Genomic DNA, 18,694 nt, shown 5'->3' with positions numbered 1-18,694 from the left:
GAAAAGCAATGAGCAACAGATACCTGATGCTAACAGCTCCTGCCAACAACTCTGAGAAAGAATCAAATATTTGTTTATTCTCACCAGGATCCTCTTTAGGAGGTTCATGGCGACCGGGTTTTCTGCCGTCCACAGGCCCACGAGGTGACGGCTCAGCTGCCTGATGAACACAAATACAGATATTGGCAGATGAGCCGTTTTTACAAAGAGAGAAAGAAAAAACCTTCTCGTGCATCGTCTGATGGAAAAACGTCACGGCTCCACTGCTTCAGACGAGGATGCGAGGGACACAGAACCAGTGGAGCTGTACCGCCAGAAGTAAAGGAATGAGTGTGGATCTGATGAGGACTCACCTGTTGGTGAGCATCCTCTGGTCGGCGCTGATAGTAAACAAAGAAGTGTGCAGATGTCTCGGTAGAGCTCCTTCACTCAGCGCCAGCTCCTGCATTTTTGTGGCAATTTCCTTGTCTCCCTCCTAGAAGTCGAAACACGTGTTGATTATGATTAAATCCTAAAACATCCGTGTTCACATTGTCAGTCAGCAGAGCTGCAGAAAGACTTGCCTCGATAATGGCCTTCATCACCAGACCTGCTCCCTTCACGATGGCCATGGAGGGATGCTAAGAGACAAATACAAGAAGACTGAATTTAAACCAGCCCAGTCACTTCTTACACATCATGACGAGTGCAGAGAACTTTATTATAATGTTTATAATCCACTTCTTCAGGTGGAACTGTAATATAATGTGAGCTAAATGTGATCAATCTAGACTCAGACTTTATTTATCATCTGAAAAGTTGAACTTTACGGTGCAGATTATTAAGTATTTACAAAATAAGATATAAACAGATTTAAAAAGAAAAGCTATGTGTGAAATTACTATACAGATAGATATATTGCACTTTTTTTTAAATGTATGTTATATTATTATTTTTTTGTGCTTACCATAACAAATGTGTTCAATTAAACTCTGATAAGATGAAAGGGAATTTAGCCTTTAGGAACATCCCTATATTGGCTACCTGAAAGAGTTTAAACAACGTGCGTCCGTTCGAGGCGACCATCTCCAGCAGCATGTCAAACTGCTGCCCTTCTGTGGTTTCACTGTACGGGGCGCAGAGGGCGAAGGTCAGGAAGTCCAGTAAGGCGCTGATGACCAAGGCTCCCGTTCCATGGTCCTGAAAGCAGAGGAGGAGGAGGAGGAGGAGGAGGAGGAGGAGGAGGAGGAGGAGAAGGAGAAGGAGGAGACAAAGAAGAAGAAGGAGAAGGAGGAGGAGGAGAAGAAGAAGAAGAAGAAGGAGGAGACGAAGAAGAAGAGGGAGATGAAGAAGAAGAGGGAGGAGGAGGAGACGAAGAAGAAGAAGGAGAAGGAGGAGGAGAAGAAGGAGGAGGACACGAAGAAGAAGACGAAGAAGAAGGAGGAGGAGGAGAAGAAGACGAAGAAGAAGACGAAGAAGAAGAAGAAGAAGAAGAAGAAGGAGGAGGAGACAAAGAAGAAGAAGAAGAAGAAGGTGAAGAAGATGATGAAGATGAAGATGAAGAGGGGGGGATCAGAAGTAAGTTCAAGGGGAAAAGTCTAACAGGAGTTCTGATGTGAAGTTTTTTTTCCTCCAGCTCGCAGAAAAACAAAAGAATATTGTACCACATTTGTGATGAATTTTTCAAGGAGGTTTTCGAGGAACTTCTTGGAGGAAAGCAGAGACGCCTTGTTGAGCTGCTCCTGCCTCAGGTCATAGTCATCATGCATCGGCTGCAGAGGCACATGAAAGAAAAGGAGTCAGCCGCACAGACCAACACAAATCAATACCGAGCATTGTTTTCAACCTGAGAAAGAAAAACAAAAACAAACTCCTGTGTGTGTGTGTGTGTGTGTGTGTGTGTGTGTGTAGTTGATTAAAGGTGGTACGTACACACATGAGGGCACAGAGCATGTCGACGGCAGCGTGCGTCACACCGTTGTTGTTCCGTTTTAAAGCTTTTACCGTCTTCACTCCCAACTTCTCTCTGAACCTGGAACACACATGAGCACACATTCACAGATTCAACATCACATGCACAGTCATACAAGCACAGACGGACGACAGAATACAAAAACAGTTTGATTCAAAAAGGGGGGGGGGGTCTGAGGGGTTGGATACACACAGAGTTCATTGCTTCAGAAGTGGTTTGTTGTTACTCTCTTTGCTCGTAAAAGCGTCACATCGTCTACTGAACCGAAAACTTTAACGATATCAAAGAGGCTTCCCCTTGAAGGCACAATCAACTTCTTCTTTTTTTTTTTTTTATTAATCTATTTATAGTGTCTGTTTCTCGTGGCTGTGCGAGGGAAACACCAAGCGACTCGTGCAATGAATCTGTCAGGGAAGCCAATAAACGGATCATTTGCTTCAAAAAGGAAGAAATAATAAACGGTAAATACAGTTCCTCTCATACATCTCAGTGACCCACGGAGAATGCGAGCTTCTCGTGTTTTCTCATATACAGACATGTCGAGGGGGGCAGAACGGGCAGAGAGATGGATGTACAGATGAAGGAGAAAAAGAGGGTTGGAGGCGAATTGAGGCGAGGCAGCCCCGACTGAGTGACATAACCTCCCCCTCCTGTGCCGGACTAAAAAGCCTGAAGATGAAAGCAAAAAATAAAAAGATAGAAAGAGGAGAATGCTAACAGAGACTCTGGAGAACAAGAAGGAGAAGAGACAGGCGGGCAAAAAAAGGGCAGACTGAGATGTATGGATTCATATTTACGTTGCATCTGTGAGTCCAGACCCTTGACCAGACCTTGGAATGACAGAGCATGCCTGTTACCAGCAGCTCGACAAACACATTCACGTTGCAGAAATAAGAAATTGAAGGTAAGCAGAGAATAACGAGCGCCCTCTTACTTAGGCAGCTGGGTGAAAGCCTGGAAGCCAGCCTTGGAGGCCACCAGTCTTCGGATGGCCTGGAAGTGGCTCTCCAGCTCGGCGTTGAGTGCCGGCAGCTCGGCCTCCTGGAACAAGAGAGCCAGGATGGCGTTGTTGATGAGCTTCTCTTTGTTCTCGGAGAAAAGGCCCTGAAGAGTGAGAAGAGAAACAGAAAAGAGATGAAGGGCGGGGTGATGAGCAGATGGATGTCCATCCAGGCGGGAGGTGAGCACACTCACATCTTGGGTTACTGCATGCAGCACTCCGCTGTAGGATATGTTGGCGTTGAATCTGAACACTGCGTCTGCAAAGTTTCCATCTGATGCAAAGGAAGGAGGGATGGAACAGTTAACGCAAAACAATAGATCACCTCAAATCCAAATTAAGACGCTACAGGCTCTGGGGTCAAAATCAAACAACATATGGACACCAGTTTCGATACCGCAGCAACAAAAATACAAATCCTGTTTAAACTTTCACGTCTGAATTGCAAAAAAAAAAATGAATCGGCAGCAATCGTTGCCTGTGTCTCTGAAAGCAGCTGATCCTCAGTCAACCGTTTATTTTAGAGGGCAGGAGAGTGGAGAGACCTGGGCCGCCCAGCTGGACGACTAAAGCCTCCGTACACTAAACCAGCGCTCCACCAGTCTTCAGTCATTTCTTTAAAAATGGAGGGAAACTCGTGCACACGGTCTAAAGAGCACAAACACACTGACAACACAAACGCTGCCGATATTTAGGCTCTTTCACTGCTGCGGCATCCAAACAGATATCCATACTTCATTACGGTTTGATCTTCACTAGAATCATATTGAGTACATAAATCTTTAGAAAGAGTTTATATGATTTTGAGCTGACTAACAGAGAAAATATTCTTCCACTTAAATGGTAGAGAGAGTCTTTGAAGAAGAAGCAAACTCGAGTTTTTATTTTACTCTCACAATAAATGCTTGTATAAACCAGGGTGAGGCACGGGGGGGTTTAAGGCAAACGCTAATGTTAGCATGCTAACATTCTCATTAAAGTCATGCAAACATGCTAGCAATTAGCTGAAATCCTGTTGACCATTTTCCCACTGACACACTTTCACTTGCTTCCAGTTTTGCTCATAAACCAAAGGACGACACGACCGCACATTTTGATCTGATGGAGGCTGGATGGCGTTCAAAGGATGAGAAAAAAACCTGACGTTTTTATCCTCCTGTGGCGTTGAAGCAAAATCTCAGGATACTTGCACGGCTAGCATTAAACACGACTGAGCTGCACGTTTATAAATGTCAGTTCATGTAAATCAGGAGACAAAGGGGTTTGGTCTCACTCGGAGGGGCTGCGAGAAATTTCAGATGCAAACTCTCCACTTCCTCGTCCACCGGCATGCTCAGCAGGCCCCATCGTTGTCCCCTCCTGGTGGGCGCCATTTTGACACACACGTCCCTGTTGCCCGACGCTCGGACTCCATCGAGCAGGCTGGCCAATAAGGAGTCCCTGCAGATGCAAAAAAAAAAAAACATCTCTGTAACTAAGAACCAAGAAAACAAACAAGAGCAACGTGTGAATACAGAGTCAGGTCTGTTTACCTTTCTGTGGAGGAAAACTTCCTGATCTGACCTCTGATGAACTCCACTGTAAACACCTGAGGGTTGTCTGCGTCACAGATGAGAGAAAACACCTGAAGGGAAGAAAAAAAAAAAAAAGGCGGGAGTGAAAAAAACACATCGCTCTCATCGAAGCGGTGAACTCGCAGTGATGAAAACAAAGACTTTTATCTTGACAGGAGTCGGACGCGACAGCGCCCGGCGTTTTTGAACTGAACCATGTCAAAGTGCTTTTACTCGCCTCTCCGAAGGGTTTGAGGGTGACTATGTTGTAGGAGGCCGGGTCTCTCTCCACTAGACACGTCTCTGTCAGGCAAAGAATACGCTTCACAGGCTCCTGAAGAAACACAGAAGAGAACCTGAGTCATAACGCTGACGCAGAGGAAACCTTCAGGGCTTTCACACAAACAGCTCGGCAGAAGCATCTTGATGCCAATTCAGAAACCTGCTGGTTTCCAATATGACACGTTAAACAGCCTATTGAAGACACACAGGGTTTTTAGACTTTTTTGGATAATAAAAGGAAAATATTCTCTATCTTTAAGAAAAACCTCAAATCCATGATGACTTTGATATTTTTTTGCCATCATCCTTCGAGCTTCACTTCATTTGTGTCTGGTCTCATAATCTGCAAGGCGACTTCTTTTCTTTCACCAATTATTTTATCATTATAAAGATTGGAGGTGGGGGAAATTTGGTCTGATGGAGGCATGAAGCGCTGTGTGTGTGTGTGTGTGTGTGTTGTCGTTTTCTTTTGTTCTGTCTTGGTTACATGGTGAGGCAAAGTGTATCTCCTGTGTTTTGTCTGTCTGTTTTTTTGTTCCTTTCCTGCTCTGTTACAGCTTCTATTTATTCATTTTTATTATTATTATTTTTTTATTTATATATTTGACATTTTCTAAAATCTATTGTATATATTGGTAATTTTTGCTTCTCATATTTTATTTCAACCTTGTTTTTTCTTTCGCACCAATACATGAGACAAATGTACCTGGTGATAAAACCAATTGTCCCACACCCACACCCACACACACACACACACACACACACACACACACACACACACACACACACACACACACACACACACACACACACACACACACACACACACACACAGCTCTAACCAGGTGTCTAGAGGTGATCTTCTGAACCACAAACTCGGCCAGCGAAGTGATGCTCTCATCCGAGCTGTACTTCCCCAACCGGTCCGTCACAAAGTCCTCAAACGTCAGCGCCTCCTTCCGTAGCCGTAGCGTGATACCAATATAGTTCCCAGCATGCTCTATGGCACTGCGGATGATTTCATCCCGGTTCTCAGAGGCAAACAGATGCTGGGAGAAAGAGGCAACGAGAAACGGCTGTTAAAAGACACGAAGCATCCAGCGGACGTAAACGTGTGTGTGTGTGTGTGTGTGTGTGTGTGTGTGGATACATACGAGCCTGCTGAAGCCCCCGTACAGGATGCAGAATCCTCCCTGGTAATCGGAGACCTCCACAAAGCCCTCTACATTTCGATAGTCATAGGAGCACACCACCCGGTTGGTTTGCGGGTCGATCTGGTCGATGCCGCCTGGCGTCACCTCTAAACTCACAGGCTTCCTCGTGTCGCTCCAGTGGTGCTTGTAGCAGTTAAAACGCTGTTTGGCACATGTGTTGCACCATTCTCATTTTTGTGTCACAACAGAGGGAAAACACAGACTCCATTTTTATTTAACAGATGTATAACTTACCCTGCCTGTTATCTTTCCCTCTGAAAACTCTGTTCTGAATCTCTGCGAACAAAAAAAAGAAACAGGAAGTTAGTAGAGTTGAATATTTGAATCATCTGTGTTTAACATCAGCATCTTAATAAAAAAAAAAAAAGATTAGCCTTTTGGAAATATACCCATCCTGTGATAAACACCTGCGGTGAGTCAAAGGCTGTGATTTGACAGCACTGTATTTCCTAAAAAGATCCTCGGACATTAGATGACTCAGCAGTTTCCTGATAAGACCGAAGAGCAGATCGTGCAGCCATGACACGACGAGAGAGGAGGGACGAGCCACATCACAGACTCACTCTGTCTGTGTGTGTGTGTGTGTGTGTGTGTGTATATGTGTGTGTGTGTGTGTGTGTGTGTGTGTGTGTGTGTGTGTGTGTGTGTGTGTGTGTGTGTGTGTGTGTGTGTGTGTGTGTGTGTGTGTGTGTGTGGTGGTGACGCAGCTGTGACGGTCTCTCACCAGCGCTTCAGTGAGCAGCTCCGTCCGATGCTCCGTGGAGAACTTGAGCGTTTCCGACTTCTTGCCGGTGCCTTTGCGGAATGTGAGGTTGAACTCCGTCCCCTGACCTTTTCCCACCGGGCCGATGCCACAGATGTCTCCGTAAGGCCACTGGAGACACAAAAAGCAACATCACAGGGATGAACACTTGTGTTCAGTCACACACACATTACATTTGACATGTATAAGCAGCAGCACACACATTCTGTACGAATGATTGAAAACCGTAGATTTGGTCTCAAAGGCGCCAAACGTTGGTTTCTGAGGAGGTGTGATGAAGTCAATGACGTATCCATATTGTAAATAATGACTGGAACTCACTTCCAGCTAATCGAGAAGCAGATAAAGAGGTGGAGTTGTGTAATAACATTTATCTTGGTGACTCAACATGCCCATCTAGCTCTTCACATCAGGAAGTATGTTGCTATCAAATAAAAAAAATGCACAATCAAAGCGATGATGAGATGACGTGGCAGTGCTGCCAAACAGCTACGAGACCATCTGTCAGTCAAACAGCCGAGTGCCTGATGAGCCGTGAATATTTCTTGCACATGTTAAAGCCCAGGACAGTTTTTGTCTTTGACAGAAAAAAAAAAAAAAAAGCTACAGAGACCAAATCCAGACGCTAAACACGTTTATTTATGCTGCATTAAAAAGGCTCTACGTGGGATTCTTTAGCTTTTAGAGCCAGCCCTCTAGTGGACAATCGGGGAACTGCGTTTTTTTGGGGGGCACGTTCACATTGGTTTGATTTTTATCATCAGAGCTAGCATCTGCTTGCTGAAACCACAGTATGTTAGTGGACTCTGTGAATTTGTGAATGACTGACACTCATCCTGTCTTGAGGATAAAAAAAAAAGTTACCGACTTGTAATTTAGTAAACGTGAAAATCTATAAAATATTTGTAATTGCAGAGATTACCCGTGTTATTTTTGGAGCTTTAAGTGTTCTTCTTCCTGTTTTGTGTGACTGGGGCTTTTATTGAGTCAGGTTTGTAATTGATATTGTACAGAGCATGTCTCAAGGTCTAATCAATGAAACGCATGCTGCTGCACCTTTCATCACTGTCGAACCGAAAGCTTGTTTAGCAGCTGAGCACACGTAATAAAGAGGAGGAAAAAAAAAGAGCAGTGTTTAAGCTTTTGAAGAGACAGCAACGATTTTTAAGTGTGACATTCATCCGAGAGCAGCACGTCCCACGAGCGTCTGGGAGACACTGATAGCACGAGCAGAGAAGAGCTGGAGCCGCTTCACTCACTGACCTGATTTGTTACTTCTAGCGTGGCCGGGTTGTAAGTGGTGATGCCATGCGTCCCCACTGAGAAGACTCGCTTGTACCTGGAACACAAGAGAGAGAGAGAGAGAGAGAGAGAGAGAGAGGGGGGATGAGTCAGACACCCCTGCACCACTCACAAATGAGAGCAAAGCCAACGCTAGAACAGGAAGTCAAAGAAGATTAGATTAGCATTCAACGTTGCCTTCAGGTTTATAGCATTACAAAGCTAACAGACCCAGTTAGCTGGGATTACTCAGAACAGCACGGTACCAACTTTTTCAAAATGTGTCCCCACAAAGTCAGAGAGCTCCATTACGCCGGAACGAGGGCAGAGCGAGGGGGGGGGGGGGGGGAAGAGAAAAGGTGCTCTGTAAACTCATCTCAAGTCGAGGACAGGTGACATCAGCAGGATGATGTCATACAGACACGTTTATGATGCAGTGGATGAGATAATGCACACGAAGAGAAGAGGTGATGAGAAGAGATTACCGTCTGTAACAGTGAGACATTAATGTGTGACGTTCATTTTAGACAGACGGAGACATCTGGAGCTGAAACGAACCATGTCAAGTCCTCTTTAAAAAACAACAACGAACGTTTCTGGTAATAATCCAGGACCAAGATGAAACCTTTCTTGGGTTGTCCTCGACGCCTCCTCGTAGCGACACTATTTAAATCTCGTGTGTGATTCTCCGCGACCCCGACGGACGCCACAAGCCGAAGCACGTCGGTCTAATTTGTTACTAAAGTTCATCTGATACGTCCTACAAGTGTCGTTGGAGCTTTTTGACTTCTCAACTCAAACACAGTCAGACTCCTTTTTACTGTACAGAGGAGCACAGAGAACAGAAAACGTTGAGATTTAAAAAGGTGGCGTTGCTCACAAACAAATATATTCATGAAGTAGGAGAGTAGACATTTAAAAAAAAATAAAAAAATCCTCCACACACCACTTTTGTTTTACGCAGCAGACACGCAGCGGAGGGGGTCAGAGGTAGCTCACGATGTGATACGATACAGTACATAAGACAACATTAATGTCAGCATACAGACATTTTTCAATAATCAATATATTGCACATCACGATATCTGAAGAATATATAAAATGCTCTTCTGAGTGTTCATTTCTTTTCTATGTTTGCTACCTTCCTCCTCTTTAAAGGAAACATCACCGACACTCAAACCACTAACAGCGACTCTTCTGAACTGAGATGAGAGCGGGGCTTTCTCACATAGTAGGAAGGAAGTGTGAAATTCTCTCTGGCCGACCTTTCTGCACATTACACACAAGTGTGCATGTGTGTGTGTGTGTGTGTGTGTGTGTGTGTGTGTGTGTGTGTGTGTGTGTGTGTGTGTGTGTGTGTGTGTGTGTGTGTGTGTGTCAACGTGCAGGCATATCGTCACACAGCGTGCTCGCTCATTATTCAGGCGTGTATTCGATTTGTAAATTGGAACCTTTGATCATTTCTGTGACGTGAACATTTACGTCTGCTTCATTAAAGCAGTAAAACGTAAGTCCATGTATGCACGAGACGGTCTTTTAGCGCCTCCATTAGCCTGCATACTGAACACGCTGACTCGGCTCCTTTTCTATCTCGCATTATCTCTCAATCGGCCTGGACAGCATTAACGGGTCTACTTAAGGTCCCATCACATAGAAAAGTAAAAAGGGAGTCAAACTGAGAGCGTGCTTCCTTATAAACACGTTTAATACGTGTTCTGAGATCACAGCTAACGTGCAGAGACGGGTCCTGCAGCGGCCTGCGGCGAGGCTGCAGTGGACGATTCAGCGTCCTTCCTATTTCATAATTATACTCGTGTCATGTCCATGTCAGGAAGAAAGCCTCTGACCTTCTCTCTTCACTCAGAGAGAGTCTCTCTCTCTCTCTCTCTGTCTCTCGCTTGACCTTGGTGTTAAGTGGCCGGCTAAACTGGGTGTCAGCACAAGCCTAGTTAATTATTTATTCTGTGTGGGATGATTGTTTTGTTCTCAACTCTACTTTAGTTCAGAGACGATATCCGGCCCTCGCTCGTGTGTTTACACGGCACACTGAATCTTTTCTTTGTTTTTGTTGCTAGATGTCAAACACTTTTAAAAACTTTGTTACGTCTTTCAGAAATCGGAGATCTCGTGTGTTTATTCACTGCTGCTTCCCTTTAACTTCTATTGTCTGATTTTTAACCGAGCACCTTCAAATGATTTGCTTTTCATTTCATTTTGAGATGAGTCAACATTTTTTGTGCTTTTTAAAAAGATACTTTATAACTTAATTCTTTAAATACTGTTTTTGAATCTGTTCCTGTTAATCGCACATCTTAGTGGATTCATGATTTGAACCATGTTGTATTTTAAGGATTTATGTTTTTTAATGCTGTTTGTGAAGCATGTTAAATTCTCTACATACGAGTAGAGCTTCGTCAATAAACTGGCCTTGACTTTTTTTTTCTCTTCATACAGACACTTGAATAGAAGTATTCACCCTTTCAGAAGCAGCGTCCGATGAATGGTTCATGTGTGTTTAAAAACCAAATCTAATTTCCATCAGACTAGTCACATGATGAGAATCAGTGGTTGAAGCGATTATTAAAATGACACGGATGATGACACATGTCAAACATGATCTGAGAGTAATCGAAAACAAAGTCAACAGCTGTGCGTGACAAAACATAAAAATCACACGAGTCAATGGAGGAAAGTACTTCATTATGTTCTCTAACTGCAGTCTTAATCCAAGTAATGCAACTCATGAGGAAGGATCCTTTGAAACACAACAACGCTGGTTTTCTGACTGATGCATGCACAGTAACTCTGCTGATATAAAAGCATCGAGTCCTCTTTCAGAAACCTCTGAGTAACATATTTAAAGGCCACCATGCTTCTCTAACACTGACGTGTGTCCCTTCATCTATAATAAAAAAAAAGATCCATCCTCTCCGTCTTCTGCCTGCTCCACTTTTCAGAAAATGTGTGCTCAAACAGGCGAGATTTTTCGCTTCATGACATCACAAAGGGCAGTAGCCCCTCCCCCAGGTGGGTGACACTCCCACAGCTAGGTGTTTGTTCTGCCCTCTGAGTCTGCCTTCTCACCGTAAACAATAGGACATGGAGCCAGAAAGCAGCGAGTACACCCGAGCCCTTCCTGAGAGGGGGCGTGGTCAGACACAGCTCATTTACATATTTAAAGCTACAGACACAGAAACAGTCTGTTCTGAGCAGGGCTGAAATAGAGGGGTTTATAGACATGATCAAATACAGGATCAGAGTGGATTTGAAATTCACAAACTATGTTAAAATTTGTTGAATGTTTATTTGTTAAGAGTCAGTAAAGCTAAAAAAAAACCAAAAAAAACATTAAGAACATAAGATTTAAAATCACCATAACACAGAAATCAAATACTTGACATTACAGCTAATCATTTGCAAATCATGCTGCTGGGTTTCCATGGAAACGACCTCAGCGGACAAACGAAACAACGGCTGAATCCATCACACTACACTTAGTCTGTTTACATTATATAATAAAATGTTTTGTATCTGTTGACACACCAAATAACGTGCTATCAACCTATGTCAGAAGCATCTAGAAATCCCCAAATGCTGAATTAGAAAAGAGTCTTTTTGTCCTGGTTAGAGGAAGTCAACTCCCTGATTTGTTTCACGGTCAAACATAAAAATAAAAATGTGAGCAGTGTGGGAGTCTTACAAACGTGAACAGGGTCATTTCAAGAGGAGCGACTACCGACAAGGAATTTAATTAATTTTATTCCTAATTTGAAAAACAGACAAAGAGTTGAAAAAAAGTGACAAATAAAAGTTGGTATTTGAATCAGTGTTAGTATCATAACTGATTTGCACAATCTCTGCATATCCGCAGATCAGAACATCTTCCTGTTTTTGAAAGTAAGAATTGTGAAATAATTATAAATGTGTTCTGTATTAATGTTCCCCAGCATACGACTAAAGGAGAGAGACCAATGCACGTAATCTGACATGCATTTAGCAACACACAAGAATAACAGCCACCTTCGTTCAGTCTTACTGTCCAATGTGTGTTTGGAGCTTTTCTGTCCATTTCCAGGGTTTCATAATGCATCACATTAAGCAACTTCCTGTCGCTTGCTAAACCCTCTTAACAACTGCATTTCTCCTTTAAAACAAGGGGGGGAAAAAAGTCAGAGCTGAATATTTGTATGACTGCATTATTAAAGTTAGAGAAACGCATCATAATCTCCAACACAAGACTGAACACACACTTCATTTCACCGCCACAGTGAACGGTGGAAAGAGAGCTGAATGTGAGCACAATGTACAATGACGGGAACAACGAAAAAGGTTGGAAAATCTTGATGTGCTTATCACAAGGAACAGCTTGAGCATGGGTAATAAAAGAAAAAAATGGCGTCCTTAGTTCATAGTGAATTACAACAAAAGATTCAAAAGATGCTCTCTGCGTGCTGAGAAGAAACGCTGGGCTTGAAAATCGAAGCCCTTTAAAAAAAAAAAAAATGACCCGATGACACTTCAAGAGTTTAATTTAAAAAAAAAACCCACGAAAGCATCCTTCAACAGGGAGCGGACGGATCAAATGTCCTCTACGAGTGGGAGTCACAAGACTCCAATTGAACCTGATCATGAGCGCGCACACACAGAGAAACATGCAGATATCACAGCAGCTGTGTTCAGGCTTCCTCTCACACCAATAGGGATTTCTTTTCACAAATTTGATTATGTTAATATAGAAACATTGAGAGATATTTGTCGACTAGACGACCAGACAGACGTAAGAAGGAGGAAACAAGAAACGAGCAGGATGTCAGCCGTCGTGCAGATGACTGATTTTCCCTCTTCTCTCCCGACCAGTCGTCGTCGTTTATCCACAAAAATACATTTGAGCATCCGAGTCAAACTTACTGACACTGAGCTCTGAATATATTCTACATCTTAATCACAGTAAACCTGGGTTCAGTGCATGTTGGAGGCGTTGTTGAAGAACTTGCTGAATGCTGTCTGACATCCTCCCCGATCAAAGCACAAAGCGCCCTTTAGACATCGCTAAAGAGGAAAGCTAATCACGGACGAGGATAATTACAGTCGACGACGGGGAACAAGTTCTGTACTCACAGTGAAGAGCTGCACGCTGTCACTGTTTAAAGGGAATGAATGTAGCCATCCAAAGGTGTTATACATTTCTAATTTGAGTTATGAGCTGATGAAAATGTGTGTGACTCGGTGGAGGGGTCTCAGGAGGAAAGATAAAGATGCTGCACAAAGACAAATACAGTCTGACACTAGAAGAAGGACAGTTTGGTCACTTTGGTTTGAGTTTGAGGCAGCTTTGTTACTATTGATGTAAACACACCTTCCAGTGAGCTCGTCTGACTTCATGCAGACCGGAGAGGGTTCAGGAAGAAGTCTGGATAAAGTTTGGACTTTCATGTCCAGACATGCAGATAACTTGAAACTTGAAAACACCACTATACTGACGCTGTGCAGACCTAAATGCTGCAGGATGCAATTTCAACTTTTGCCTGGCTCCAGGCTGAACACGCACACGAGTAAAATGTATCATCGCTCAAAGCATCCTCTTCAGATATATTCTTGAACCTCTGTTATGACCCGTTGGCTGCAGGTTCGACTCCTGGCCTTGACCCTTTGTCTCACCTACTTTTTCCCCTGCACGCCTCTTCACCTGTCCCATCACTAAGGCAACAAAAAGGCCAACAATGACTCTGCAGCAATCGAGCTACTTTGCAAAATCAAGCTATGCAGAGACTGGAAACCCGAGCTGGATTTTCCTTCTGAAACATCGACGACATAAAGAGAAGAGAACAATTTGCACCCAAGACAAACACCAAACCCCCTCCAGATCTTTGAGGAAATAATCCCCTGAATTTGAAATGATCGATCAAGGGCCATGGTTTGGAGAGCAATTTGGCCAACGTATGTTTTTAAAAACTATGACTCCATCTTAAATGTCTCTTTTACCCAAGAAAGAATTCATTAAAACCCTACAAACAATATATTGAGATCATGAACTAAAGCTCCTGTTGGACTCTCTTCATGACATGTTCTAGTTTCAGGAAGCTTCACGGACAGACCACAGTGTTACATTACACCAGCATCAAATCAGGTTTGCATTTGCATTTCCTGATTGTCCACTCGCTGTCGTCCTGCGCTCCCTCGTCTTTCTCTTCCTTTTGGGAGAGACAGTTCAATTTCCTTGAAATATTAATATCAATGATTTTCCATTTGTCAGACCCGTGTCAGACGCAGGTTGACAGACACAGTTCAGACGACACGTTGGACCCGCACATCAACCATGAACGTGGGTTTTTTTTGTCTGCATCACTCACTGAATGAGTGGGGGGGGGGGTCGTTCTCTGATGTCCACCACACACACACCCACACACACACCCACATCAACGCTGGCCTCTGACGGACGCTTCAGGACGCATTAGCCGGATGAAGCTCTGCTGAGGGCTAATGCTCTGCAGCCAGGCTTAAGTTACCTAAGTCAATGGCAGACGGCCTTAATGGGACAAAGACATTTAGAAAGCAGGTACTGGTAATCTGATCCCTGTGTCCATCAAGCATCGACATGCACCGCCGCCTTCTTTTTACGTCTCTACTGGACCAAGTGCTTCTCATTATATGATGTATGATCGGGACGGGACAACATATTGATGTGGCCATGTAGCATCGTCCTGATAAAACGAGCGATAAGCTAAGTATGACAACACAAGCATCTGACCCGTCATCTTTGAAGTGATGACGTAAAAATGTAATAAAGTGGGTTAAACTAGCAGTTTGTTCTACAACAATTTAGCTGCATAGGACTCAAAATAGGAGGGAAGTTCCTGGCTTGTTCGTAGCCTCAGGTGAAGTCTTTTTGTTCCCTGCTTTCATTTCCATGAATGCATCAATACCTCAACCTCATCTGGCTTGCATCTAGTTCTACCAGTCTTTGTTTGTTTGTGAGGCTGACGCCTGAGAGAAAACAACAAGGTCACAAGCACTGGTCTGCAGAGCTCCTATCCCAGGCTGGTTTGAGGAAACCGACACAAAGGAATCACTGAGTCAGGGTTTCAGGAGTTTCCCAAAGTGTTAGTCAGGAGGTGATAAAAGGAAAAAAGACGAGGTCTTCAGATTGAGGATTATTAAAAGCGCCACCATCCTTGAAATGCTGAAAAACAAACAAGTCTCTTACTTTCCCCTCCAGGAGTGTTTGGTGGTGTAGAAGCAGGCCAGGTCTGTGTTTTCTTTGACGACGTTCATCTTTTCAAAGGACCTAAAACAAAACAAACAGAAGAAATGTTTTAATGACGAGGATCACAAAGCAAACCTCCCCTTCGAAAGTTTCAACATGGGAAAAAAAAGGGGCCCAGAGAAAGAAGGTTTTAAATCTGCCTTTGAGTCACAGCACATCATTGTTACATCAAGTTTATGTAACACACATTCCAATCTACAGCCACACACGCTTCACACGCTCATTCAGTATTTGACGTGTGAGAGGGAGAGACTCCAACCAGGACGCTCGTTGGACTACAAAACCAATTCAGAGTCAACTGTGATTGTCATGTGACTCACGGGAGCCGTGCAGCATGGCGGCAGCAGCAGGTCGCACTCGTGCATCCCTGACACAAGCTCGAGATGCTCCGATTCCGACCAATCACTGGAGAGGCCTCGGATTCAAACTTGGTGCGTGAACACGACATATTCCTTCAGGAGACAGATCTGATCAGATATCGGCTCTGATGTTGATGTAGTTCTCGTATCGGATATCAGACTGACAGCGGCGCCGATCAAGACAAATGGTTGTGCACTTTAAGCTTTCTCAGCTCGCACGGCCTCGCTCCGAAGACATTCAGAGCGACCTGTAAGACGTGTCCACAAATCGTCTCCGTGCAGACGTTCGGAGACGTTGGAAGAGCTGCTTCTTGATGCTCAAGAGTGCAATTCTTACACTTTCAGTTTAAAGCTTTTAATTTGAAACCCTGTTTTGTGGCTTCCTGTTTGTGCATGACTGACCAGGATGTTAAAGATTCAGAGTCAGTGTCGCTGCAGAAGAATCAGGATCGAGGTGTTTGGAGCTGCTCAGCACATTTTTAAGGTGGTGCTGTTATGCAAAACATGACGCGGCATTTATTTTCTGGATTTATTTTTTCCATGTTTTACAAAAAGATTTAACCTAAGCCAGGCCAGTGTTAGCAATCACATTACATCATAGCATGCACTGCTTTTTACTCTACCCGACACAAAGAGGACACGACAGCGCTCCAGCTGAGCATGTGTCAACAAAGTCTGGTGCAAAGGCAGACTGGCGTATTGATCCTTTAAGATATAAAGGAGGGGAGGCTCATGACGAAGTGTTACGCTCCCAAACTTGGAGAGCAGATTCACCAGATCACCAGATCTAAATGTGATGAGTTTCCTTTCCCCCCAAAAAAACAAGGCATTGGCGAGATGGATGAGAGGACCTCTTAGTGACAGAATATTTTAAACAAAAAAAACAAAAAAAAAACAAAAAAAATAAAATGATGGCGGCACCAAAGACAGAGGACTGAGCAGAATAAAGAAAACAGAGCGACGAGCCCCCTCTCTCATCCTCAGTGCAGTAATTTGCCGGCGGCTGCAATGTGACAAGGGGAACCTGTGTCAGCACTCTGCCAGGATCCTGGAAATATCTGACTCCTGTTTTCCTTCCTCTGCATGTCAGTGAGCAGCTGAAGCATCGAACAAAAACACCCAAATGAAGGAATCCACATTCGACTGAAAAAAGGCTCCACGACGCTGTATGAAGCCAGCTCTGCACCTCCATCATACATATGTGTGTGTGTGTGTGTGTGTGTGTGTGTGTGTGTGTGTGTGTGTGTGTGTGTGTGTGTGTGTGTGTGTGTGTGTGTGTGTGTGTGTGTGTGTGTGTGTGCTGCAGAAACAAAAGGTCCAAGGAACAGTCAGAGCCAAGTTTTGCATCGACTGTTTTTTTTTCTTCTTCTTTCAAGCGTTCATTCATGGAGCTGCATAATGAATCTAATCCGAGGCAGGGGGCTGACGGAGTCCACAAACATGTTAGCAGCGAGTCATGCCCAGCGTGCCCTTTGCTTGCTGCAGAGGGCAGTACACTTTTTTTATTTCTATTACTGTGATGTGTGCGCCGAGAGGGCAGACTCCAAGCAGGATCGGGGGTCATGTGATCTCCCCTCTGCTGGCATGTATGCAGATCACTAGCATGTAAATCATGACTCACACCTGACTGAGTTTTGCTCAAAAAGGAAGGACAGGAAGACAGGCAGGTAAATAAAAGCGAGACATTGACAGAACAACTTGTTCCAGACAGGTCTCACAACAAACAGAGCTTCGGGTCATTGCTAACAAACTCCTTTTGCATTATAAATGCATAGCTGAGTGCTTCAACCAAGACGCATGGAAACAGCATTTTAATAACTCTAAATGACACACGTGAAGAACGTAAACCAGGATGTACAGACTCACTATGACTCTGCAGCCACAGGGGATGAGTGCATGTAATATAGAGAAAAGAACTCTACACATAGGAAGACTGCTTCAGCACGTGTGTGGGTACAAGGGTTGAAGCATCATGTGCCATTTTTACTGCCATGTCCATATCTGACATCTCCTGTTAACATTATATTGAATCCACCGCCACCACACTGGAAATGAGTCCGAGCAGGACGAATGAGCTACGTCCCACATTACATCTATCACAAACATGTAAATGTGAATTTAACCTGAGAAAAGGGGAATATCAAGCTGGATTCTGCAGGTTTCTCCGTGTTGCTTTTTCTTCTTTTGAAGAGATGATGCAGAGAAACGTCCCCTCCCCACAAACGTTAGCCAGTGACATGAAGATGGAAACTGTACAGTCAGGAAACAACTTAATCTGAAGTTGTTTTTGTTTTGTTTTACGAGGAATTGAATCATGAAACAGGACGTGATGGAAAAACTGTCCATCACTCCAGTGGCTGGTATAATACACATGATGGTGAGAGTGTCGTGAGAGCTTGATCTCAGACGTGGGAAAGATGTCAATCTTGGGACACATCATCATCATCATCATCATCATCATCATCATCATCAGTGGTGTACCTTTGAATCAGGGAGTGTTTTAGTTTTTCAAAACCAAAAAGAGGGGCGACGACTCATCCAAGCAAGCGTTGAGTCAAATCAAGTTTATGTAGCGCTTAAAAAAACCAATTCAGCTGACTAAAGTGCTTTACAGGCACAACAAACAGAAACAACAATTCTTATAATAAATAAAGCAGGTCATGGACTTGGACCCACAGGAGAGACTGAGGGACTCATAAATGGTTTTTGCAACTTGCTTTCACAATGTTGTAAAAAAACAAAAAAAAAAAACAACATGCAGATGTTTTAAGACATACAGAGGATTGAAAAGAAACTTTCAAATAGCTCAGGGTAAATTAACCCCCCCCCCCCCTCCACCACACACACACACACACACACACACACACACCTGTCAAAAAAAACCATAACCAGCAGCACTTATGTTACCTGAGTCGAAAGAAAGCCAGTATGTGCTTCATTGCAGAGAGGCCTACATCCCTGCTCACTGTGCGGATACAAACATGCACGACAGCTGCTTTACTGCAATGTTGTCTCCAAACCTCTACA

At 43.8% G+C, this 18,694-nt stretch overlaps 1 protein-coding gene across 1 annotated transcript in view; it reads right to left on the bottom strand.

Moving 5' to 3' along the window:
• The window catches only part of dnajc13 (DnaJ heat shock protein family (Hsp40) member C13), a 34,703-nt gene extending 16,009 nt beyond the window's left edge, over positions 1-18,694 (bottom strand). Inside the window, 18 exon segments of the mRNA XM_079360821.1 lie at positions 85-160; positions 354-475; positions 564-620; positions 1,024-1,179; positions 1,644-1,751; positions 1,912-2,011; positions 2,886-3,055; positions 3,146-3,225; positions 4,225-4,391; positions 4,484-4,575; positions 4,743-4,838; positions 5,629-5,835; positions 5,941-6,141; positions 6,235-6,276; positions 6,725-6,874; positions 8,027-8,102; positions 15,249-15,329; positions 18,575-18,694. Coding sequence (XP_079216947.1) covers positions 85-160; positions 354-475; positions 564-620; positions 1,024-1,179; positions 1,644-1,751; positions 1,912-2,011; positions 2,886-3,055; positions 3,146-3,225; positions 4,225-4,391; positions 4,484-4,575; positions 4,743-4,838; positions 5,629-5,835; positions 5,941-6,141; positions 6,235-6,276; positions 6,725-6,874; positions 8,027-8,102; positions 15,249-15,329; positions 18,575-18,606 — 2,013 coding nt within the window. The 5' untranslated portion in view covers positions 18,607-18,694.

The sequence above is a fragment of the Symphodus melops genome (genome assembly GCF_947650265.1).
Source record: "Symphodus melops genome assembly, chromosome: 14".
Taxonomy (NCBI): Eukaryota; Metazoa; Chordata; class Actinopteri; order Labriformes; family Labridae; genus Symphodus; species Symphodus melops.
The sequence above is the reverse complement of the archived record's forward strand: the minus strand, read 5'-3'. Positions and strand labels throughout refer to the sequence as shown.